The sequence below is a fragment of the Schistocerca americana genome, chromosome 7, assembly GCF_021461395.2.
Source record: "Schistocerca americana isolate TAMUIC-IGC-003095 chromosome 7, iqSchAmer2.1, whole genome shotgun sequence".
Taxonomy (NCBI): Eukaryota; Metazoa; Arthropoda; class Insecta; order Orthoptera; family Acrididae; genus Schistocerca; species Schistocerca americana.
Window position 1 is genome coordinate 476,098,639 of NC_060125.1, and position 26,553 is coordinate 476,125,191.

A 26,553-nucleotide genomic window follows, 5' to 3' on the forward strand; every position below is an offset into this window, starting at 1 on the left:
GAGGATCGTGGTTTTTTCGGGATAAAAGGAGGCCGAACTGGGACGAATTGTGCCTTTCGCAACTCCCAGCTGTTTCGTGGCAAATATTGCTTTTCTTCCTCTGATCATTAAGTAACACACAAATGTCTTGTGAACGTCAGAAGATAATTTTCATTCGATCCGCGCCGAACTTTTTGATGGTAACTTCTGGAACTCCATCCTCATTGGTTGACTGCACAAGTTCTAAATAGCTGTATCAATATTTATTCCTGCCTCGCAATATCGCTACAACACCATTTGTATGCAAATAAAAACATTAGATAGTCCAAATGAAGGTTTGTTTAACATCGTTAATTGAAGTTTTAATACATTTTGTTTCCGAGCACTAGCTGACAATGTGGAAAGCAGTAGGCACTATCGATAACACTGCTGCTTTTACGACCGGTAGCAAATTCGATAGTGTCGATATCTTCCCACTCGGCACTCGACCACTCGTGCTTTAGTGATCTTCAGAAGCCGCATTAAAAGGATTACGCAAACGGAGTGTTATTGACGTTGTTTTGACTGTGAAGAGGGTGTTGAGAAAAGACTATTTATTACAAAAGCGTTTCCCTTTGTTTTATAAAATATGATCTAGTAGAAGACAGAACTAAACAGAGAAGTGTAAATTGTTTACACTGTTTGTTTTTGTTGTCATTGTTAAAAATTTGAGTTGGTAGTATACTACTGATGAACCATTAACTGCAGACTCCCAAAAGGTTTTAGTAACTTTCATTGAACATGCCCCTCGAACAACTCAGTCATTTTGATGAGAAAAGCGGTGCCGTAGTGTGCGCTACACCTTGGGGCCGGTGGTGGCAGACAGTGGCGGAAATTCACATTGAAGTAAATCTACCTCCAAATACTAGGGCTCGTGACGTCGCTGTCAAAGTAACAAATAACTATATCGAATGCAGCGCGTACGAAAAGTCTATTTTCAAGGTAATAAGCCGATAACGTATGTTTAATTTAGTAAAAATACTTCTCAAGAGTAATTTTTGTTACATTAACGGTATCTAACTTTTTAACTAGGGGACACTATTTCGAACTGTTCACGGCGATGAGACGGCGTGGACAATCGAAGACAGGAAGACGCTAACGATAATTTTGTCAAAGGCAGACTATTCTGTGAACGACGAAGCATGGACAGCCTTGATGGAGGATGGTAGTTATCGCCCAGACATGCTAACCGCACATGAGATGAGACAGAAGCTCGACTTGGAAAGGTTTCAGATTGAAGTGAGTGACTTGGGGAGTCTCGATGTTTTTAAATTGCACCGTGTAAACCCTTGTCCCCTACAAATACAATAATTTAGCTACTTCCTTCAGCACCCGTTCTTCTATCAGATTTGTGAAGCTGACATTATTATTTTTTGTTCTTTATTGTAGTAAAGATTAAGTTTGTACATTACAATTAGCCAAGGTAACCATAAGATAAGTTGAATCTTAATATAAGACAAGCAGCATAGTTGTAGTGTCCACAATCCAGATATGCAGAGTATCAAATGAAACCTAATAACAATACTTACAATTAAAGGTCATTGAGGCAATGGGACATTTTAGTGTAAGCCAATTTGTGAGCTTGGTTTTAAATTTTGAACCGTCAGGGTATTTGTGGTATCTTAATAATTTATTATAAAAGTTTGTACCTTTCATCTATCAGCTTTTTACAATATGGGTAAAATTTCTTCTTATTCTAAAACAGTCATTCTTATGCGTAGTTTTGTAGTAATTTACTTCACTATGGACAAGAATCTATTTGTGGTCCTCTTTTGCCAGCGTAATGCTTTGATAAACATGCTATATATACTTTCACTAGGCTAATGAAATATTAAATGCTCTGAGTAACCGGAAGTCACCCGTTGGGATTTTTTGTGATCTGTCAAAGGCTTTTGATTGTGTAAATCATGGAATACTTCTAGATAAGGTCAAGTACTGTGGTATGAATGGGACAGTGCTCAAATGGTTTAAATCATACCTAACTGGAAGAGTGCGTAAAGTTGAAATAAGCAGTTCACATAATATGCAAAAAAACTGGTGATTTTTCAAACTGGGGAACAATCGAGAATGGGGTGCCGCAAGGTTTGGTCTTGGGGTCCTCTGCTGTTCTTAATATATATTAATGACTTGCCATTCTATATTCACGAAGATGGTACTGGTACTTCTTGTCGATGATACAGGTATAGCTATCACACCCAACAGACAAGAATTAACTGGTGAAATTGTAAATGATGTTTTTCAGAAAATCATTTAGTGGTTCTCTGCAAATGGGGTCTCATTAAACTTTGATAAAACACAGTATATACAGTTCCACACAGTAAATGGAATGACAGCATTAATAAACATAGACTTCGATCAGAAATCAACAGCTAAGGTAGAATATTCAAAATTTCTAGGTGTATGCATTGATGAGGGGTGAACTGGAAAAAACACACTGAAGATCTGCTGAAACGTTTGAGTTCAGCTACTTGTGCTATTAGGGTCATTGCAAATTTTGGTGATATACATCTCAGTAAATTAACTTACCACACCTATTTTCATTCTCTGCTTTCCTATGGCATCATATTCTGGGGTAACTCATCATTGGGGTCGACAGAAGCGTCCGATCCCACGCGTCGGCTTTGACCCGTGACGTAAGGGTGTTGTCGTGTGTGACGTCATGACGGCGCGGAGTTTGGTTTGAGTGTGGCTGTCTCCAGTTCTGTTTTATCTTATTTTATTTACTTTTCTGATCTGTTCGTTCTATCTCGTGAGATATTTCTTTTTTAAATTTAAAAACACTTATTACTTATTTTAATTATCTGTTTCCTCAAATTTCTGTTTTAGTTTATTATATTTATCTTTCTGATCTGTTCGTTCTATCCCGTGAGATTTTTTTTTTAAAAAGACAAAAAACACTGATCAGCTACTGAAGCATCTTTATCTTCTATGGGTTGCAGGGGTTACGACCCCTGGGGAGGTGGGTGGGTATTCATGCCTGACTGTCTTCACTTACACGTTGTAGCTACGCAAGGCGTCTAAATTTGTTTATGTTTAGTTTGCCCCCCACCCAAAACACCCCATTTCCCGCACTTGTCCCATTAGTGTCATTAGGCTTCTTGCGGAAAGTATGTGTGTGTGTTTTTGTTTCCGCCATATTTGTGACGTCATGGGTCAAAGCAGACGTGTGGGATCCGACGCTTCCATATTTCCCATCATTGAGTAAAAGAGTGTTCATTGCACAAAACCGTGTAATCAGAATAATTACTGGAGCTCATCCAAGATCATCCTGCAGACACTTATTTAAAGAGCTAGAGATCTTCACTGTAGCCTCACAATATATATATTCACTTATGAAATTTGTTATTAACAATCTGAATGAATTCAAAAGTAATAGCAGTGTACATGGCTACAACACTAGGAGAAAGGATGATCTTCACTACTCAAGGTTAAATCTAACTTTGGCTCAGAAGGGGGTAAATTATGCTGCCACAAAAGTCTTTGCTCACTTACCTAATAGCATCAAAAGTCTGACAAATAGCCATATAGCATTTAAAAGGAAATTAAAAGAATTTCTTATAGGCCACTCCTCCTACTCATTAGATGGATTTTTGGATATAGTAAGTGGGTAATTTCCCCAACCCCCCCCACAAAAAAAAAAAAATAAATATATATATATATATATATATATATATATATATATATATATATATATATATATATATATATTGTGAGTAATTTATTATCAGTGTATCATTCTTTACATGATCTTCTTGATCCATGGCGAACAACATTATTGCCCTTTTTTGTGTCACAAAAACTCTTTTTTTTTGTGTCACAAAAACTCTTGTTTGTGATACTGTGAAAAGTGTCTCCCCAAAATAACAAACCACATGCAATGTAGGGCTTATCCTAAAATATACCATCTTTCAAGTATGTGTGTCCAAATAAAGGAAAAGCCTTATTTGCCGATAGCTACCACTCAACATCCTTGAGCATACATGATCTATATATGTTTGTTCCAAGTAAAATTTTTGTCAAAAAACATTGCTAAAAACTCATAAAAACCTTGCTGTCAAAACTTATACTATTATTTACAATTAATAAGAAACAAACATTATGCTTTCTGCCGAAATTATCTGGTTCAGTTTTGCTTATGTTTACTTTAAAATCTTATCCTAAGAAGAAATCGCATGTGACATCAGCAAAATTTGATTCTAATTAATTCTAAATAGCTATTCCCCTGGCACAGTCTAGGTGTCTCGCCAGGATACATACTGGTGGATACATTACCAATTGAAGGAAAATCTTTCTCACATAGTAAATGTACAGATAAGGACTAAAGTGGGAGTCTTGAGGAACTCCTGAACCAATAATGCAGTTACTGTAAATACATCTGTTATCATCTTACCATAATTAAAGTGAAGTTCAGTATACAGAGTTCCAGTTTGAAGAAAGGAATGGATAAGTTTTAATATCCACCCAGGGACATCATAAGCAATTAGTTTGAAAAAGAATTTTATGGTTGACCTGGTCAGAGGCCTTCGATAGGTCAAGGCACAACCTGCTACATGTTAGCCGGAGCCAAGCTTATCAAGTGCTACTACATTCACAAACGCCACAGCAGAAGCTATTATGATTCAAACCACATGAAAGCCATGTTGGAAATCAGCCATGAGTCCTCTAGAGGTTAAGTGATCATCTAATGTAAGAACTAGAAATTTTTCAGTTAGACCTAATTTTCTGTAGACAGATGTTAGTGATATCAGCCTTTAGTTTTGAGTATGTTGAACAAAAACCAAATAACAGCAGTATTTCAGTCAGTTCTTATAAGTTTTTCTTTAAGATGCCAGTTTCTGCACTCACTGGTACCATCCCCAGCCTCCGTACTTTAAAACACCAATAAGTATACAATATAGTGTGTGTCTGATGTCTAACAAACATGATAATACAGATACAAAGTGAGACCAACAAAGGTCGCTGTACAAAATGTAACATAAAAAGTTAAATGTGCACAAAAACCACACTATAACATGTTCACATACTGGTTAGCATCAGTTAACTACGACATTACGCATCATAAGACATTTAATAGAAACTACAGAAAAATGAGGTGCGACATAACCAGTCAAATGCATGAAATGATGATAAATAGAAACATTCTTGTAAAAGGGTACAGTTTTGTTTATATATATATATATAGTTATACTGAATGTAAGACATATTCAAGCCAAACAGTAACAACAATACTATTTCTAAAAAGAAAACTACTGACCTTCACATTAAACATTGTTACAACTTGTGTAGTATAACATAGTGCTGGTTACCTGTCACCCATGTATTTTGCACCACTTGTGAAAATAACTGAAATAGCACTTATACTATCAAAGAAAATGTATTCAGTGACAAACCAATAGTCCTCATATTATTATGCAAGTGATTGTATAATGAGCTAGTGTGGAGCAGCCAGTAAACCTGAATAGCAAATACCAGTCCAGTAGTTATGCACTAAGCATACCATTAACATAGAGTAATCTACGGATCGGAGCGTGGAATGTCAGATCCCTTAATCGGGCAGGTAGGTTAGAAAATTTAAAAAGGGAAATGGATAGATTGAAGTTAGATATAGTGGGAATTAGTGAAGTTCGGTGGCAGGAGGAACAAGACTTCTGGTCAGGTGACTACAGGGTTAGAAACACAAAATCAAATAGGGGTAATGCAGGAGTAGGTTTAATAATGAATAGGAAAATAGGAATGCGGGTAAGCTACTACAAACAGCATAGTGAACGCATTATTGTGGCCAAGATAGATATGAAGCCCACACCTACTACAGTAGTACAAGTTTATATGCCAACTAGCTCTGCAGATCACGAAGAAATTGAAGAAATGCATGCTGAGATAAAAGAAATTATTCAGGTAGTGAAGGGAGACGAAAATTTAATAGTCATGGGTGACTGGAATTCGAGAGTAGGAAAAGGGAGAGAAGGAAACATAGTAGGCGACTATGGATTGGGGGTAAGAAATGAAAGAGGAAGCCGCCTGGTAGAATTTTGCACAGAGCACAACATAATCATAACTAACACTTGGTTTAAGAATCATGGAAGAACCCTGGAGATACTAAAAGGTATCAGATAGATTATATAATGGTAAGACAGAGATTTAGGAACCAGATTTTAAATTGTAAGACATTTCCAGGGGCAGATGTGGACTCTGACCACAATCTATTGGTTATGAACTGTAGATTAAAACTGAAGAAACTGCAAAAAGGTGGGAATTTAAGGAGATGGGACCTGGATAAACTAAAAGAACCAGAGGTTGTACAGAGTTTCAGGGAGAGCATAAGGGAACAATTGACAGGAATGGGGGAAAGAAATACAGTAGAAGAAGAATGGGTAGCTTTGAGGGACGAAGTACCGATGGCAGCAGAGGATCAAGTAGGTAAAAAGACGAGTGCTAGTAGAAATCCTTGGGTAACAGAAGAAATACTGAATTTAATTGACGAAAGGAGAAAATACAAAAACGCAGTAAATGAAGCAGGCAAAAAGGAATACAAACGTCTCAAAAATGAGATTGACAGGAAGTGCAAAATGGCTAAGCAGGGATGGCTAGAGGACAAATGTAAGGATGTAGAGGCCTATCTCACTAGGGGTAAGATAGATACTGCCTACAGGAAAATTAAAGAGACCCTTGGAGTAAAGAGAACCACTTGTATGAATATCAAGAGCTCAGGTGGAAACCCAGTTCTAAGCAAAAAAGGGAAAGCAGAAAGGTGGAAGGAGTATATAGAGGGTCTATACAAGTGCGATGTACTTGAGGACAATATTACGGAAATGGAAGAGGATGTAGATGAAGATGAAATCGGAGATTTGATACTGCGTGAAGGGTTTGACAGAGCACTGAAAGACCTGAGTCGAAACAAGGCCCCGGGAGTAGACAACATACCGTTAGAACTACTGACGGCCTTGGGAGATCCAGTCCTGACAAAACTCTACCATCTGGTGAGCAAGATGTATGAAACAGGCAAAATACCCTCAGACTTCAAGAAGAATATAATGATTCCAATCCCAAAGAAAGCAGGTGTTGACAGATGTGAAAACTACCGAACTATCAGTTTAATAAGTCACAGCTGCAAAATACTAACACGAATTCTTTACAGACGAATGGAAAAACTAGTAGAAGCTAACCTCGGAGAAGATCAGTTTGGATTCCGTAGAAACACTGGAACACGTGAGGCAATACTGACCTTACGACTTATCTTAGAAGAAAGATTAAGGAAAGGCAAACCTACGTTTTTAGCTTTTGTAGACTTAGAGAAAGCTTTTGACAATGTTGACTGGAATACTCTCTTTCAAATTCTAAAGGTGGCAGGGGTAAAATACAGGGAGCGAAAGGCTATTTACAATTTGTACAGAAACCAGATGGCAGTTATAAGAGTCGAGGGGCATGAAAGGGAAGCAGTGGTTGGGAAAGGAGTGAGACAGGGTTGTAGCCTCTCCCCGATGTTATTCAATCCGTATATTGAGCAAGCAGTAAAGGAAACAAAAGAAAAATTCGGAGTAGGTATTAAAATTCATGGAGAAGAAATAAAAACTTTGAGGTTCGCCGATGACATTGTAATTCTGTCAGAGACAGCAAAGGACTTGGAAGAGCAGTTGAATGGAATGGACAGTGTCTTGAAAGGAGGATATAAGATGAACATCAACAAAAGCAAAACAAGGATAATGGAATGTAGTCTAATTAAGTCGGGTGATGCTGAGGGAATTAGATTAGGAAATGAGGCACTTAAAGTAGTAAAGGAGTTTTGCTATTTGGGGAGCAAAATAACTGATGAGGGTCGAAGTAGAGAGGATATAAAATGTAGGCTGGCAATGGCAAGGAAAGCATTTCTGAAGAAGAGAAATTTGTTAACATCCAGTATTGATTTAAGTGTCAGGAAGTCATTTCTGAAAGTATTCGTATGGAGTGTAGCCATGTATGGAAGTGAAACATGGACGATAAATAGTTTGGACAAGAAGAGAATAGAAGCTTTCGAAATGTGGTGCTACAGAAGAATGCTGAAGATTAGATGGGTAGATCACATAACTAATGAGGAAGTATTGAATAGGATTGGGGAGAAGAGAAGTTTGTGGCACAACTTGACTAGAAGAAGGGATCAATTGGTAGGACACGTTCTGAGGGATCAAGGGATCACCAATTTAGCATTGGAGGGCAGCGTGGAGGGTAAAAATCGTAGAGGGAGGCCAAGAGATGAATACACTAAACAGATTCAGAAGGATCTAGGTTGCAGTAGGTCCGGGAGATGAAAAAGCTTGCACAGGATAGAGTAGCATAGAGAGCTGCATCAAACCAGTCTCAGGACTGAAGACCACAACAACAACAGAGTAATCTGAACCACCCGGAGGACAAATACTGAGGTTGGGCTAACAGGGAAGGTCCAGACATCATATCAACCAGAGAGAGATCACTTAAAACACATTGTTACATTGTTGAAAGATGATTGTGTAATTACAATTTCTTGGGAGATATAACATGTCATACAAATGACATGTTTTGTAGAAATGATAATGAAAATAAATCGAAGTAGAAATGCAATTTTGGAGTTAAGATTGTTTTTATGCGTCTTTTATATGTAATGTATTAGTTTATTGATGTCAACCGGTATGGTATATGAACATATTCTGTTACTGAGGTTTGTATGCACTTTTAACTCTTTTTTTTTTTTTTTTTTTTTTTTTTATATAGTTAGTGACCCTTACCAGTCTTGCTCTGTACCTGTATTATTATCTTATGTTACACACCAGACACACACTACATGTTCTAATCCACCGGGGCCTCAGTATGGCACCAAAGAAGTGCCAAAACTGGTAGCTTAAAGAAAAATAAATAAGAACTGATTGTAATATGACTGTTGTTTCGTTTTTGTTCTACATACTGTTTGATCAGCCACTGGACAGAATCAATGAAGTTTTGAACAGTGGTTCTGGGTCCTGTTTTAGAAATAGGTTTGACTGTGGTAAAATTAAATAGATCTGGGAATATACCACTTAAAGAATACCAACTGAACAAGGCTAGTCAAAATGGGAGCCAGTTGAAGTTTACATTTTTTCAAGAGATTTGGAGGAACATTGTCCCAGCTTGATGAGGATTTGTCATTAAGATATCAATGGCCTCAATAACATTTTCAGTAGTAATACTAAGTGGCATACCCATATCAATCATGCTAAGGTCTGTGTCATTATTTATAGTTGCCCTATGCAGAATGGGTTCATTTTTCACTAAATCAACAAATAAATCATTAAATTTGTCACTGAAAATATAGGTATCATCGATGGCCTCATCATTTATAATGAAATAAACATTTCCCTTAGGCGTATTTATACTATCATGACCTCTAATGTTTATGAATGCCCAGACACATTGTCAGACAATGCAGTTAGATTGTACACATTTATTTTTTTCTCTTTTCACCTCTTTGTGAAATAGTGATTCACACATTTTATAACTGTCTTTGTACATTTAATTTTCAGTATTTTCAAGAGATCATACATGTTATGTGTGTCAAACCACAAACTAAGCAGATAAGTGCCTAGAAAGACGTTACCTTTTTACTGTCATTTAATTTACTGTTTCTACAAATTTTTGTAATGGGAAAATTCATATCTAAATGCCATGTGAGAATATTAAAAATAAGCCTTTCATTGATTGTTTGTTTACTCCTTGAAAGTTGAAAACAGTGCCCGAGTTTTCTAAGGCTGAGCTATGTTTAAGAAGTGCAACATTTGTCTCTCAAAATTTTCCCATAGTCAACTGACTTGAAACAGTCTTGGGTCATGAAGTTACTGAAATGAAATTAAGTGGTCAGCTACAAAACCAATTAGAACACTAGTCTCAAAACAGTCTATAACAGTAATTACATTACCCTCTGTCTTGGTTAATGGATCATCTTTCAGTGTGTGGAAGCTAATTTTAATGTTACTGATATCCTGTACATATTACCAGATTTGCATTGTGTTTCATCAGATATTTTGATAAGAGTTGCTGCAGTAGTCATTAAAGGCTGCATACAATGCTCTTTTGATGCCAAGCATGTTTCATACAGTTACGCTCTGTCTATTGCCTTATAATTAATGTTAAACCTTTTACAAAGTAGTCTTCATTTCTTTAGACTAGACATTTCTTCGAAGAAACTGTATTCCATGGGTTGTTCCTCTCATAATGATTTGTTCTAATGGATACATACCAGTAACCCTTCATACTGAATTCTTTAAAGAACCGTATAGTCATGTATAAAACAGCTGCAAACGTCTGGTTACAAATGGATAATTTGCTAGTAAAACATAGTGTTATGTTTTAAGAAAGGCTAGTTTCATGTGTGTCTCAGTGTTTGATGTCATGTTGTGAGCTGTGTGCTGTACTGTGATATAATATTGCAGGTGCATTCAGTGGTAAATGTTGATTTTGTGTGCAAAATTCCTTGTGGATAGGGTTAGCAGTAAAGAAGTAATAAATTGAAACATCATGCCTGCTAAAATTTTATCCTTTCATTATTTTGTGAAAATATGTTTCAATAAAGTTTAAGTTATGAGTAAATTTTCTTGGATGTAGCCATGTGCTCTCATTCCCAAATACTGTATGGATATAGTATGGGTAATGTGTGTGCTGTGGGTTACCTACTTAAAGATATAGTCACAATTTCTAACTTGTCATATATTGTTAAATTGTTAACATAAGAGGTATAATTAGTTTAGCATATTATGACAATATTTTAAATTTCTGAATTTGGTTAATAAATGTGCAAAATTCTGGAAATCAAATTTTTGTTGCCCTTGGAAGCTGTTAAATAGGCAACCTGCAACTGTGTGTGGTTGACCGTTTTAACCATTTAGTAGTACAGATGTGCACAGTGCTTGGGTCAACTACTCTTTCAAACTTCAGCCACCATCCTTCTGTATGCACCTGCCCTGAGCTAAAAGTTTCAGGTACCTCATTTGATACAACTGCCTCTTTATCGACTTTGCTGAACGTGTAAATCTATTTGTTTTAGTTGCCCTTCTTTAGTAACCATTACTGCTACAACAGTGTCGTAGTCACTGATACTAGTTTCAATGTGGACATCTCCAAAGAAACCAGATCTACTTTTGACCATTAAATCTAATGGATTTCCATTATGAGTAAGCTCCAGAAATATTTGTTCCAAGTAGTTGTCAGAGAAAAAAGTTGGTATTATTTCACGGAATGGCTTCCCACAGCCAACAGTTGCAAAACTAGTTATGTGAGTCAATGATTTACAATGACACAATTGGAGAATGTACATACTAATGAACTGATGTTTTCTCTAAAGCTTTCTGGAGATGAGTTTGGTGGTGAATAGAATAATGAGTGAGTGTTCCCCTGACAATTACGCATGTAGTTTAAAATTCTATCTCAGTGGATTGTAGTTTCTTGTCTTCTGCAACAAATACACCACCTCTGTTCCCGTTAACTTATCTTTTTGATACATTCTTGAATGTATCCCAGAAATCTCACTGCTATCAATTGTGAGTTTTAGCCTGCTTTATGTACCATGTATTATGTCATCACACCTGTTTTTTTAGGAGCACTTCAAACTATGGCACTTTGTTGTAAATGCTTCAGCAGTTGATTACTTGGATTTTAATAGTCTCATTTGTGGGTCCTTTTTTAAGATTGTAATGCAGAAGTGTCTCCTGGACTGAATGAAAAGTCCCCTAATCTAAAAGCCCATTTGCACCCAAGATGCAGTCAGCTACCTCAATAGCAGCCCTGGTATGTAGTCCACACCTGATCAATTTAGAGGGATTCTAATTAAGTTCCCAACCTGATGGCATAACTTCAGGGAACACAGCCTAACTTATTACAGAACTTTGAAATATCTGATTTATGCCCTCCACTTGACTCTGAACCAGGGGCTACAGTTAGTTCTGGAGACACTGCTGAAGAAACAAAAGAGAGAAAATGCAGTTGTTTCTCATAAATGTCAAGTTTTTCTTTTCTTTCTATGAATTCTTGAAATTATGAAATAATACATGGAATACTGATTTGAAGAAGAGAAGTAAATGCTTATCTGGTCTGTTGTCTGTGTCTCTGTCTGTAAAGTCAATATTCTCAATGCTGTATTATAAGAACCACATTTTCTTTATGGAAAGGAAATTTATCATACATTGGTTTCCTTCTGTCTAGTCGTAGAAGGTATCTTACGTTGAGTCTTTCTCTGTAAAGTGAAAACTTCGTTAGTATATTTTGTGTACTTTCTCTCTCTCATACTGTGTAATTATTCTCTGGAGTAACATGGTTAAAAGAAATATTTCACCAGTAAAAATGAACGTTGAGAATATTCTTTGAAGTATATAACTGTCTTCCACAATACTCACTTCCAAGTACTTATTGTTGCTTGTGGTTACTAGTAAGAATCAAATTCGGGTGAATGTAATTTATACAAGCACAAGGAATCCACACAAATCATTCCCACACAGGCTTGAGGCCAAAACGCTATGAATCATGGCTATTTAAAAAGAAAATTAAAATCATATTTTAGGCACTCCTACAAATTACTTCATTAAATAGACTGAGGGGTTGAAAACAATGACTGTAGTCTTAAAGTGTGTAAGCACTTTTGATGTTTTGTGAAGAATTGGGGCCTGAAAGTATTAAGTGAATAGCAGTTGATATATAGAATAATGTAAAAAGAAGCAGCTTGTTTTTGGAAAATAATGAATTTTATGCTGACTCATCATTTTAAGTCAAGTCTGTGTAAACACAGATGGTATATAGCCATTAGTTGATTAATTTTTAACAGTGCACAGAGTTAATTGGTCATGGAAAAAAATCTTATGCACTCTAACCTCTATTGTTACATTGAGGTGAGCCACACTTTTAGCGATATTGAACTGGCTACAGTCATAATTGAAAATTCAAGTTATGGTACCAGTAGATTTTTCACTCTAGGAAGTCAAACCTATAAAAGTAATAAATTCATTGTTCATATACATTTGTACTGCAGTCTACTTTCACAAGTCTCCTTTTATGTGACATAAAAGACAAAAGCTTAACAGGTGCATGATGTTGAAAATTTGGAGGACGGGAAGAGGAAAACACAATGAAGTATACATAATGATGACTTAGATTTATGTTCCCTCAACAAATAATAATAATAATAATAATAATAATAATAATTGTAATGTTAACTAACAACTCAAAATACAGTTGTGGCGTTTAGTTATCACCAGGCACATAAATAAGACTGAAAACTTTGATAAGCTTTCAAACTGTGTTCTCCTTCAGAGATAACTAGTACAGAAAGCGGGTCCATATGCCGCCCCACCACACACATAGTAAAAGCTGATACCCCCAGTTTCATCTTTGTGTCTTCTCATCGTCCCAATAACTCTGTCTCTTAACCTGGAGTCTGGGTGACCTGCCTTTCATTCCCTCATTTCCTCTCTGAGGAAACAATTAATAGTTCTGAAGGTAGGAGTACTTTATGAACAATGTAAGGAGAAGATAAGAGTGCTGTAAAGATGACACTAAGTTGCAGACAGGCACAAGTAAGACACTTACACATTAGCTTTCAATCACAGACTTCATCAGAAAGAAAGAAAACACACACCAATCATTCAAACAAGCAAGCACTCATCACACACAAATGACCGCCAACTTGGGTAGCTCAGATCAGAATGCAACTGTCATATGAAATTCCATGTGACAGTTGCATTCCGGTCATAGCTGCCAGAGTTGGCAGTCACGTGTGTGTGAGGTGTGCTTGGTTGTGTGAATGAATGGTGTGTTATACTCTTTCTTTCTAATGAAGGCTATTGGCCGGAAGCTAATATGTAAGTGTCTTTTTAATTATGCCTGTTTGCAACTTAGTGCCATCTTTATGGTTAGTAGCAATCTATCTTTTTCTTATATTGTTGATATTCCAACATGGGAGTTTCCAGTGTAGAAGTTTACACTCTTTTAAATGTAACTATTGGCGCTTCCAGAACTTCACACCCTAGTACTGGCCGGCCATTCTGGCCCCTTGTATCTTTACTCTCTCCTGGCTGCAATTGTAGCTAACAGGTTTCTTTGCCCTTCTATTTCTCTTTTCATTCACATATACGTAACAGAATATTGCTACTCAATTGTCACCATTGCGTGGGTCTGTTTGAGTTTCTCTCGTGTGTGTCACTTGGCACATGTACACTGAAAAAAGAGTAGTAGCTCTAAAAAAAGTGACACATTATGTGCTGTTTAGTGATTATGTCCCAAGTGGATCAGGTGCTGCAGTTGATGGCTTGCCTACCCTCATTATTACTCCATTGTGCATTGGCTGTTACTGAAATATTCTCTCTAATCAAATAAATTATGGAACTGGAAAAAAGATGTATGTTCAAATAATAATTGTGATACTATTGCTTTCCAATTTACTTCAGTCTCCTGCTGTGCAACATAGTGTAGACCAAGTAACACTATAAACTGTAATAACTGTGTTTATTTATCAGGGATTTTATTAGAAGACTTGCAGTAACTTAAAAGATCAGATGCATGACCTGTGCTGTTCGGATCCTTTCAACAAGTATTAGTTTTCCTGAACTCCAGAGATGGGAACTTGCACTCCAACACACCCTAACATGCCACCACACTCCTGGACTTGACCTCCATTAACTCCTGTGTGATTATTATTTTATTTATTTACGTTGTTATTTTCATTATTTCTCTCTCCCCCTCTCTCTCCCCCTCCCTCTCCCCCTCCCTCTCCCCCTCCCTCTCCCCCTCCCTCTCCCCCTCTCTCCTCCCCTCTCCCCCCCCCCCCCCCCAAGTATCTTCACCCATACATAATGAAATGGCATACAGTATTTTAAATGGCAGTGCACATTATGCTCAGTGTTCATGTAACTGTATGTGGCATAATATGAGATCTCTCAGAGGTTAAAGGTCCTGCTTGCAATCACAATTTTATTTTCAGAACCCTCAGTTTGATTTCTCCAGAGCAAAGCTTCAGAAGGCATATGATAAGCTTCCAGGATGGTCCATTGAGGCTGTGAAAAAGCAGCAGCAAGGGCAAGAAGGAGAAAGTAAGCCTGAGGCAGCAGAGGGAAGTGGTATTAAAGACTGAAGAAAGTGTTCTTAATGGTTTTTGTGGGTTGAGAAGGGAACAGTACTGTTAACTCAGTTCATTTGGTTCTCTGAGGAATGACACTCGACACTCTAGAAGATGTCTAACGTATATTTTTGCTAAACTCAGTGTTTATGTATATGACATTTGTCTTCATGAAGTTAGTTTCTGATTACATTGTTTTGTGAGCCAGTGTTCTTTTTTTAGAATGTTTGTTTAGTATACAGTGTCCAAAGAAGTAGCTTTAATACTTTTGATTAGGTACAAAATACTTTACCGTATAATGTTAGGATGTTGGCTGTTTCAAAGCTGACGCAAGGAACTGAATCTAGCTGTGTGCTACATAAATTTATTTTATGATTTTGTGAGGAAATGTAAATTTATGTGCTCTTATTCTTAGTTAGGACACTGTTTCATGATTGCTGATTTGTCTTTGTTGTACTATATTTGTAATGTCCCATAAATATTATTTTAATATTTTTGCAATGTTAATTTTGTCTTGAAAAGTTGAGAAATTATTGTAGTCATATGTTTGTCAGAAAGTTTAAACTCATTAATGACTAAAGGTAAAAGCTTTGATAGGAACTTCTATTATGTGGCTTCTCTGTGATAAGTTAAAATGCCATCCAGAATATGTAGGCAGTAAGTTCTTTGTTGTCTTCACTGTTTTCTGTGCTTTGTATTTCTGGTAGAATTTTGTTTTGCCAAATATGCAGTGTATTTCTACTTACAAATAAATATGAACTTTAAATTATGAATAAAATAAAATAAAAACTTATAACTCGCATTTGTAAATGACTTTTGAGTATAGATTTATATCTTGTGCCTCAGTTTTGGTCTTAATTTTTAATTTACTAATTGGAGTACTCAGTAAAGCCCCAATTTAATTAATTTCCCAACATTCTGTGCCAGTGTCAGGTATTTGTACCAAAAGCAGAATTCATTCAGAAATCTATAAAATTACAGAGAGACAGTACTTGATCAGTAGGAAAGTTTGCTATTTGTGTTAAAACTGATTGTCTTATTAAAACAGGCGAGTCCCTCTCATCCTGGTGTCAGTGTGACCTGTTGCTTCTTTCGAACTCTTCGCAATCTGTTCTTTTCTCTCTCAGGAAGAAAGTAATACTTTCAAAAGCTAGTTTCCGCTTTCACATATGTTTATCTACAGAAATGGGAAGGTACTGGCCAGAAATTCCAAGACTATAATTTTGTGTTTGGTTTGTCAGTGCCAGTTACATAAAGTAAATGGGAACCATTCTGTATTAGTGTGGTTGTGATAAAATCTTTAAAAAGGTCAATGGAATTTATTCGCAATTGCAGAATTTTTCTGACATTAGCTGCATTTGGTATGAAGATATTACCTATTTGCGACATATGAAAATTTGGTTTGGACCAGGATTCGAACCCGGATTTCCCAGTTGTCATTAGCTGTCACCTTACCCACTTTGATTATCTAGCATGCTTCCAAGACGCATCTAACACAGTTAATTGTAGAAAGATTCTGCAATTACAAATGAATTTCATAAATTTAGTACAGCTACAAGATCATCACCCAAGTGTTTGTTTCTTCAGACATTAAAAATAAGTATTACAGACATCGACTTGCAAAGTGACAATTGTAATACTAATATTGAATACATTTGTCTCATTGAAACCATATGGCGGGAATCCAAATGAAGATGTGAGCAATGGGGCCATAGAGAGTATGACGTGGAAGTTTGGGTCGACCATGTCACCAGAACGCACCCTACTTTCTGTTGTCTGGGAAAATCCTGATGACCACTAGGCCTCATGGCTTGCTAGCAGGCGATTCTTGCACTCAACTTGCCTGTCATGGTCCATATGACAGCTTGCCACCCCAAAATACACTCACACTAGTCCACAGTTGACGTGTCAGATTTAGTCGAACCAGCTGCTTCAAATGTTACATACTTCAACTTCATACATCACTCACTGGACTCATTTCACTGACTTGGGCACTAAAAATTCACCTATATTTAAGCAGTCTGGGGTCTGTCTTAACCCCATCCTTGCTTCAAGATGTTCTACCTCGTCTAACACAAAATTGCATTTCTCTGTACTTAACGTTTAATTTGTGGCCCTCAGTCTCAGGATAAATTCCTTTAGGTGTTGCGTGTACTGGACAGTATCACTCACAAAGATAGTTATATCGTCAAAATACGCCATGCCTTGAAATGATTTCAGTCCTCTGAGAACTGCATCCAACAATCTCTGAAACTTCGCAGGTTCATTCTCTAATCCAAAAAGCATCCTCTCATATCTGTAATGATCCCATGGCCAAGAAAATGCTGTTTTGGTTGATCCCCTTTAGTGAATTCTAACTGATGTTAGCCACCCCTTAAGTCCATTGTTAAAATCTGCTATAATCCGTTCATCATAAGAGTAAACCTGATGTAAACAAACACAACCGCGATGATTGGTCAGAGGCTGTAGCACACTTAGACTGGTGTTGTGCGCTTTTGGAAGTAGGTCCTGCTTATGTATTAGATATTCAAATGTATTAGGAGCCATCAACGTTTTTCATAATCACGGTTTAGCTACGTAGTTTTTACTTCAAAAAGCATGTACAGTCACAGCCTCTGCAGCGTTGTGCTCTCATTGTTGAGCTGTTAGTGCACAGTATAAAAATGGCTGAACTGGTTTCTGTTCTGTAGTGAAACACGCACGAGAAATAGGCTATTCTTAAAGTTTTTCATAAATTTACAGAGATAATCGGCTTTGAAGTTTTCCCAGCATTGTACAAAATGCAGTTGATGTTCAAACATGCATGAAACATGTAGTGCAGCTGGTAGCTTAATGAATGTGAATTAAATGCTGTTATTTGTGTGTTGGTACAAATCTCCCCAACATAAGTTTCTTTTCTTGTTCAATTTGAACTACCTACATCTCATAATTATAAAACCCATTGTTATTTTTTTAATGAATAATGCAAGTCTTCTTGTTTCTAATTATATATTGGAAGCAAAATTCCTGTTTTCATTTGAAATACAAATTCTTAATTATCAATGTTTAATGAAAGACTATTCATAGAAGTTATTTAAATCAAGAAAAAGTAACAATTTGATTTTTAAGACAAAAATGAAAAACCAAATCCTCTTTATCTAGACAATGTCCATAGCTTTATGCCCCAAAGGTAGATAAGTATCATAGAAACATGAAAAACAAACATTTTCACAGCTTCGAGCACTTCATACAAATGCTGCATTTTTACATTTGCTACTGTACCATAATAATATGAACCCAACAGAAATCATTTGGAGGCCAGCTGCAGGATTTGGCCTGAGAAGTAACAAGACTGTTAAGGTGCCAGACATACTGGAACTAATTCACACAGCTTTTTCAAACATAGAACAGCTCGTTATAAAAGAAGAAGAGAAAATGTTGCGCCTGGTTGGCTTCATGGATTCTGCTGTTGATAAGCTCGTTATCAATGTAGCAGGTGACACTTCCAGAACTGAAACGTATTTCTCGGATTCAGATAAGGAAGGAGCTAAGTGATTACCAGGTGACTGACTGTAAGTAATACCATCAGTGGCTTCAGTATTTAACTATGTAGTGAAATCCTTCAATACTCTCTTACCCTACATACAGATTATGCAGAAAAATTACACTGTGTTTAAGTCGGGAATTTTCATCATTCTCATTTTTAATTACAGTAGTATATTAGCTAAAAAAGATAAAGTGTTGCGGCTTTTGTCTAGTTGTCTGAGGAGCTTATTGTGGGAGATTTTTCAGTGTATTATTTCATTCTGCTTAAAAATTAAATGACATTTGAAGCTGTATTGTTCCTCTGATCCTCTCTTTTTGTGTGTAAACTGCAGCTGGCCGCATTTCTGCAGTCTAGCTGTACCAGCTGACCAGCCAGTGCTGTCCAAGTTAAATGTGCCGGTAAAACAGTTGACCTGTATTATCATTAAGTTGATATGCGCGTAATGCACCGCACAAAACATACCCTTATTATTGTACTTGACAGTACTCGAGACAGCTTGGCTGCAGTCCCACGTGAAACGGAAATCCAATGAGGTTCCAGCAAACGTGGAAGAATACGTAGTGCAATGTTTACATCAGGTTTATTCTTATGATGAATGGTTTATAGCACTGGCCTAAATAGCATATGGTGTCTCTAATTTCAGCAAAGAGTAGGCACTTGTTATGATCCTAGAATTTAGATGTCAGTAACCACAAAACCTATATTTTCATGTTCCATCTGCTGATTTCTTGGATACAATGACAATGCCTGCCTCCCTTGGGCTATTTCTTTTCTCAGTAATTCCATCCTTCATCTGCTGATTGATAAATTCCTCCAGAATCAGCTGCAAGTACCTCGGGACCACGTACAGTTTGCGGTAAGCAGGTGATTAATTTCCTGTTGGTACTGAGTGCTGCATAATATGTGTTGCTGGCATTGGCCATCTTGGAAAAAACAAATTCCTAAGTTCCACCAGTAACTCCTCCATTCATTTCTTATCACTTCCCTGTAGATGCATCACCTTTCCTGGTGATGTAGTGTCAGTGGCGTTTGGTGATTGTCCATGGCCAACACCCCTCATGTCCCACTCTTACTCCTCCAGGATATCCATGTTATTGATCAACAACCTGTTTCATTTTAAATCCTCGGCACTGAAATTAAACACAGCTACTATCTTTCCACCATGTACTTCTTATATGCGTACAATGCTTCTTTTCACTAAGCATCCTGCCTGATCCAATACTTCATTTACTTGCAGCAGTTCCACCATACAACCCTCCTACTGATAAGTTAGACTTAATATTAACCCAAAGTGATTTCCCAGTACCCTTAGATATACAGTTGTGTGAATTGAGTCTTTTGTGTGATTGCTGGGGGTTTAAATGGTTTGTCATGTGTGACAGACCTATCTTGCAACACAGGCAACAGTTTCACCCAGCTGAAACATTTTTCCGTCAAGCTCCACCGCGTGCTACGATTTTTGCGCAATGCTGAGGCAAGAAATCCAACCCCAGAAACATTTTGCAGCCTTCACTCGCGTGTGGCGCTATCTTGACACATTGCCTGAACTGAAGTGTACCCAGGCAAAAAAATCTGTGTTCACTGTTCCAACGGTGTGACATGTCTATCCGCTTTCTCCATGTAGTCTATACCATGGTGGGTTGAACTACTTATATCTTCAACTTTTGTAGTCCTGTCTTCCTCAGTTGCATGTAATATTACGGTATAATGATAATTTTTACGTATGGACCGTCTGACAGCAACTGAATAAAACACAATTTTAGTGCCATACGCGTTTCGCCTTTATTTTCTGCAAGGCATCATCAGTGGCCTGGAATATGTACATATGTTAGCTATTTTATTAAATTAAAAAATTATGTTCCACTAGATCACTACTGACAGCACAAGTACTCCTTTGCCCAACAACATCCTACACTTCGTTTTATGACTTTGTTGGATCTAATCTTACTGGCAATGAGCATAGGTGGACTTCTGGTTCCCTTTAGCATTTTATCACCTGCTTCCTTCCCGGTCTCCTGCCGCTGAAACTACTGTTACCATTATGCTACTTCCACTGCCCCATGGCTGGTGACAGTGTTCCTTCACATGCACCATCTGTCCACACCTACAACACCGTATATTGGATGAAACCACTGTCCATCTAATTTGCAATCCGGTTGACATGTCAATTTCCTCACATTCTAATGCTAATCTGACGGCTGCATGCAAATGAATCGGAGCCCCCTGCTTCTACTCTCCTTGACATTTAAAGGCAATCTCACTAAAAATTCGTCAAGCATCCTCTGCTCAGCCTCCTGCAAAACTACTATATTCCCCAAAGCAGTCTTTCCCAACTCGTCTAAATTCCTGAGATACTCCAGTCCCCCCCCCCCCCCTCTTGCGGGTTTGGGGGTAAGAATAGGCCCACTGTATTCCTGCCTGTCATAAGAGGTGACTAAAAGGACTCTCACTCGTTTCGGCCTTTATGTGTTGGTCCCCTGTAGGGTTTGACCTCCATTCTTCAAAATTTTTCCGAAGACTAGCCAATGGGGGAAGGGTGCCTTACATGGTGCATCATGTCCATAGGGCGTTGATGTCTTTAGCCCCCTTTCTCGTCGTCGCATTGCAGTCTCGCTCATTCTCCATCTTTTGAGCAAGGATACCTTCCTGGGTGCGGTTTCCCCCCATGCGCTATGCAGTTTCGCTTTCTGCGCCGACGACAATCATGGACTTCTTTGTGCCTGATATCCAGCACGGTAGCCAGTCCATTGTGGTAGGGACGCCATGTACCCTGTTGGTTGTAGCCCCCTGACAACACAGGGATCGCTCTGCTGATGTGTGCGCAATTAACTCCCCATGTATGCCAAGGAGTGGATGCCTATCTGTGCCTATCTCCCTGGAGCATCAGGATTCCCGGCAATGGCCATCCTGCCGGGTGGCCCTTGCTGAGGCTGGGTGGTGCCTGTGGGGAGGGCCCTTGGTCGGAGTGGGTGGCATCAGGGCGGATGACCCACAATGAAGCGTGGTACATCATCTCTTGCTGGTGACCCGCTACCAGCAGTCTCTAAGCGTTCCAGGGCTCAATTCAGCGTGCAGAACTACGACCCCAAATTGTTCCCCTCCCTGACCACACCATGGAGGGAGCAAAAGGCTAAGGGTGGCAGCGAGACTTACTCGCCCTGGTACCTGGTTTGTACGAGAGCTGATGGGGAGTCTTTCACGATGATAAAGCCTCAGTTCTTTGTAGAGCATTTAGAGGACAAGTTTGAGGAGGTGAGGGCTTGTCCAAAATGCACTCTGGGGCAGTTTTGATAAAAACAGCATCCTCTACCCAGTCATGGGCATTACTCGCTTGTGACAGGTTGGGGGATATTTCTGTTACCATCACGTCCCATAAGAGCTTAAATATGGTCGAGGGCATTGTATTCCACAGGGACCTTCTTTTGCAGTTGGATGACGAGCTGTGCACCAATTTGGAGTGGCAAAAAAAGGTGTTCATTTCATCCGGCGCGTTCATTGGGGTATGAGGTGTAATCAGGTTGCCACTGGTGCCTTCATCTTGGCCTTCGAGGGTGATACATTGCCTGAGAAGGTCAAGGCAATGGTCTACCGCTGTGACGTCAAGCTCTATATCCCTCCCCTGATGTGATGCTTTAAGTACTGGAATTTTGGCCATGTTTCTTCCCACTGTACTTCCTGCATCACCTGTTGGGATTGTGGACGTCCTTCACATCCCAGTACTCACTGCGCCTCGCCTCCCATCTGTGTCAACTGCGGAGAGCATCATTCACCTTGCTCGCCAGACTGCAGGATTTTAGAGAAAGAAAGAAAAATCATAGAGTACAAGACCATGGAACTGTTCAAATAAACAACATGCACAGTGACTCACAACTGCTCACTGATCCAACCCACAATTGCGCACTGGGCATGCTTGCAGCTGTTGCCTCAGTGTGACATCACAGTACTGCCATGTGTTGGAAAACCCCACACCATCAGTCATGTGTCCCACCATTATTCTGTCCACAACAGTGCCTACACAGCATTCTGGTAGGAAATATTCACACTTGTCTTCATACCCATTCATGGATGTGTGCAGTATTCACTGTGCTCCAGTTTCATAATGATCAAAAATCAGACACACATTCATAGGACTTTTTCGGTTTATTTTCACATGTAGAATCAGCTCACAAATTACGTGTCCTCCTAAATCACCCCTGTATATTGGCTACTTCACAAAACACTACAGTTATTACACTAACAAATCTTAATTAAATCCAGTACATTAACATACATAGGGGTAGCAAATAGAGTTATTTAATCTATGTATTAGTAGGAACGCCTGACAGAAAGGTAAGGGTACAAACTTAAGCAGTTTCCAAGACCTGAATAGCTTTGCATTTTGATTCCATTAATCGTTCACAGGTAAACCTAAAGAAAGTCCTATCCACATACACCAATAAAAGACAGTTATAAAGCAAAAAAGGAAGTGGGTTCACAGTCTGATACCTAGGTTCACAGTCTCCCAGAAAAATTACGTTAAATTCAATAAACCCTGATCCAAGAAAATTTCTTCACCCATGTAGGGCATCCTTTTATTTGTCATTACTTGCACTATATAAAGCATTTAACCCTCATTAATAGAACAATAATTTGGTTGCATGTGGTTACTCACTCGGACAGAGGGATGGTCGTATCACAAAAACTCATTTAATTCCGAAAATAGCTAAGAAGCAGCAATTCAGTACACATATAACAGTTCATTCTAACCACAATCCTTTATTTTTTTGAACGGAGTTAAATCCATTGGCGTTGTACAGGTTTGTCTGCCTGTGTTTGTATGTTCACATAAAGGATCGTTTCAATCCACCAAAGAAATAACTATGAAACCACTATAAACCTGACACAAGCAGATATAATAGGAAAATCACCATAGGGGACTGGTTATAGGAAGTAGGGTCTTCCACGACTTTACAAGATTTGGACAAAAGAATGGGTGCTATCACTCACGGGTCACGAAACGCATTCTAATCAGAAAATTAGAACGAAGTCCGTTATTCAGCTAGTTTTACGCTTTGTGAAATGATGTGCATAATCAGCAAGTTCAGAGGAAACAGTTAAAGGCTAACTAATGCATGTGTTAATGACGCATGATCAGATCTTGACCGAAGACAAAGCACAGCGACCAATTCACGCGTTACACCTGAATTTTACCGCAATATTTTCGAAACTTGAACCAAATTATTTCCTACAGCACAACTGAAATAAACGAACTTGTTCCCCGATCGGATCTACCAATTAAGTCTCACAAAGAATATTCGAGGTTGTTGCAAACTATGTTCCGAGGTACCAGTGTACACACAATTCAACCAGACACCATGAAAACGTCGCCTACAAGACCTTACAGATGAAACAGTGAAACCTAATAATTAAAAGAACATGAAATGGGTTATTGTGGACCAGTTTCACAATGAACTTATCGACGATGCAACACTTCCTTTCTGTCCTTTTGTATCTAGCGTTTTGTTAAATTTTTTCGTAATTTATTGGTGGACAAGTTTCCATTACCAGTTAACAGCTTTCTTATTAGAATAATTGTTATCTGTTCCCATATACTCTACCCATATTTTACTGTTATTAGATGTGGAATGCTTTCACTGCCCTACATTGAACTGCTGACATTTTTTTCTTGAATTTTTGTTTTAATACGATTATTTTATTATGTAATTGTGCATACAGTGGTGCCCTCCAGCACATGTTGTGTTCTCTAGCAGATGTACGCTTGTTCCTATCTTAAATAGCAGCATCGTAGAATACACAATCATTTTAATGCTCAGTATTTCGCTGAACATGTGACGAGTTATGTATGGTAACAATAATTTTGTGGTACATTCTCTGTCACTTTTATCGTCACATCTAGTTTTGGTTTAGGCATTCTTGCAACATATGTTTTCCTTTGAGGTGTATGTTTGTGTACTAGGTAAGGAGTTTCGTTTATCTGACAACCGTTGAATATGTTCATGACGTTTCCTTCTGTACTGCTCAGCTCGTGGTCTGGTGGTTACCTTGTAGCATGTGGATCAAAGGATCCTAGGTTCGATTCCCAGCTGGGTCGGGGTTTTCTCCACTCAGAGACTGGGCTTTTGTGTTGTCCTCATCCCATTAAGGAAAATGGCGAGACTGGACAGTATAAAAATAGGGAATTTGTAACCACGCCGTTGAACGCCTCACAAACCACAAATAATATTAATAATAATAATAATAATAATAATCTATTTTCTGTAGTATGCTTCTGACGCCCAGTTCAGTTCTGATTTCACTATTCTTGCGACCTATGAGTCCGACCGAGGATTGCCACCTTACTCTGTTATGATCCACACAGCGGCGGTTTTCGCGTATCATCAACATCGACAAGTGCATTGAATATGAATGATACGATACTCTATGGTATTCTGCGGTTTGAATTCGCTCTGTTTTTTAAGCACTTGCATTGATTTGATTTTGTAAATGATACTGACAATATTATACACATGCATAATGCATTATTCAAACTACAACTTCTCCCTGATAATTATTTTGTTCAAATTGCACAAGAATTCCACCAGACGTAGTATAATAATGTTGACTGTGAGCTGTGTTCATATCACTAAAATTACAGATCGTACATTAGAGCTTTTATAATTTTTTTGTCTTCGATTGATTTAATTATTCTTAGCAAATTGATCATGAAAAGGAACCACACACAACACTGGCGTGTGCTACCAGAAATATTTTTCTCCGTGATTCGTGCGTAGTTTAATTTTGGCCACATACATCAGCCGGCCGGAGTGGCCGTGCGGTTCTAGGCGCTACAGTCTGGAACCGAGCGACCGCTACGGTCGCAGGTTCAAATCCTGCCTCGGGCATGGATGTGTGTGATGTCCTTAGGTTAGTTAGGTTTAATTAGTTCTAAGTTCTAGGTGACTGATGACCTCAGAAGTTAAGTCGCATAGTGCTCAGAGCCATTTGACCCACATACATCAGCAATGAAATCTTGTTCAACAATAAATACCATCAGCACTGTTCTTAGAAAATGCAGTCTGATACGATTAATTTTTTCTTTTATAAATAGAGTTAAGTCCCACCGGTGCACATTTATTTCTTACACATCGGAATATTGAAAGTTTGCAGTTTCAAGTAATTTAAATTTGCCGCTGTAATAAAAGTTAAGATGGCGGCCAACAAAAGATAGAGGATTTCTTCTTTAATTAAGATTTTCCTTTTCCCAATAAATCGTTTAAATCATTTAAATTGATGCCACCAATAAAAAATTATTAAATTGTTTTGAAAATTAGTTTAACACAAACCCATGCTATTTTCAACTAGAAGTACAGACGAAGTTGCTATATAATCGCAACTAACAATGGCTGCGCTTCTTGCAGCTATGATAATACAATTAATACAAAATGATAATTAAAGGAGGAAGTGAATTTTCAATAATTAATCATAAATAGTTTTAACGCATTTGGCTCTACTTGTTTTTACCAGCAAATGAACATAAAAGTACAATAATTTTACATTAAATGTTTTTCATTTAACAGACCTCAAATCGATTCGTGTCTTGCGTTGGCGATGTACATCAGAAGAAGACGACGAAAGGGTACAAAACAGAAGAAAAGAATGACGTAGATTAACAAAGAATGTGAGACAAATATTGTCTCTGTTTTACGTAATTATCATCTTTTTAAGAAATAATTACATAATTGAATGAATATTATCCACACGTTCATATTCCACTCGTAATAATATATATATATATATATATATATATATATATATATATATATATATATATATATCGTGGATGTTATAATGCGACCTACGAGTCCGACCGAGAACTGCCGCCTTACTGTGTTGTCTCTGTTATGATCCACACAGCTACGCTGGTGGGAGGATAAGCTTCTGGCAGGGCCAC

The 26,553-nt window shown here is 38.0% G+C and overlaps 1 protein-coding gene across 1 annotated transcript; it reads left to right on the plus strand.

Moving 5' to 3' along the window:
- Window positions 1–466: 466 nt before the first annotated feature.
- LOC124622076 (nudC domain-containing protein 2-like) lies at window positions 467–15,890 on the plus strand. The gene is made up of 3 exons (XM_047147649.1): window positions 467–960; window positions 1,051–1,257; window positions 14,963–15,890. Exons 1-3 carry the CDS (start codon window positions 760–762, stop codon window positions 15,110–15,112), a joined length of 558 nt encoding a protein of 185 aa, XP_047003605.1. The 5' UTR covers window positions 467–759; the 3' UTR covers window positions 15,113–15,890.
- Window positions 15,891–26,553: the final 10,663 nt, after the last annotated feature.

Coding starts and splice junctions, on each gene's coding strand:
- LOC124622076 (XM_047147649.1), top strand. CDS start 760: ATGCCCCTCGAACAACTCAGTCATTTTGATGAGAAAAGCGGTGCCGTA. Junction 961..1,050: donor ACGAAAAGTCTATTTTCAAG/GTAATAAGCCGA, acceptor CTTTTTAACTAG/GGGACACTATTTCGAACTGT. Junction 1,258..14,962: donor TGGAAAGGTTTCAGATTGAA/GTGAGTGACTTG, acceptor TTTTATTTTCAG/AACCCTCAGTTTGATTTCTC.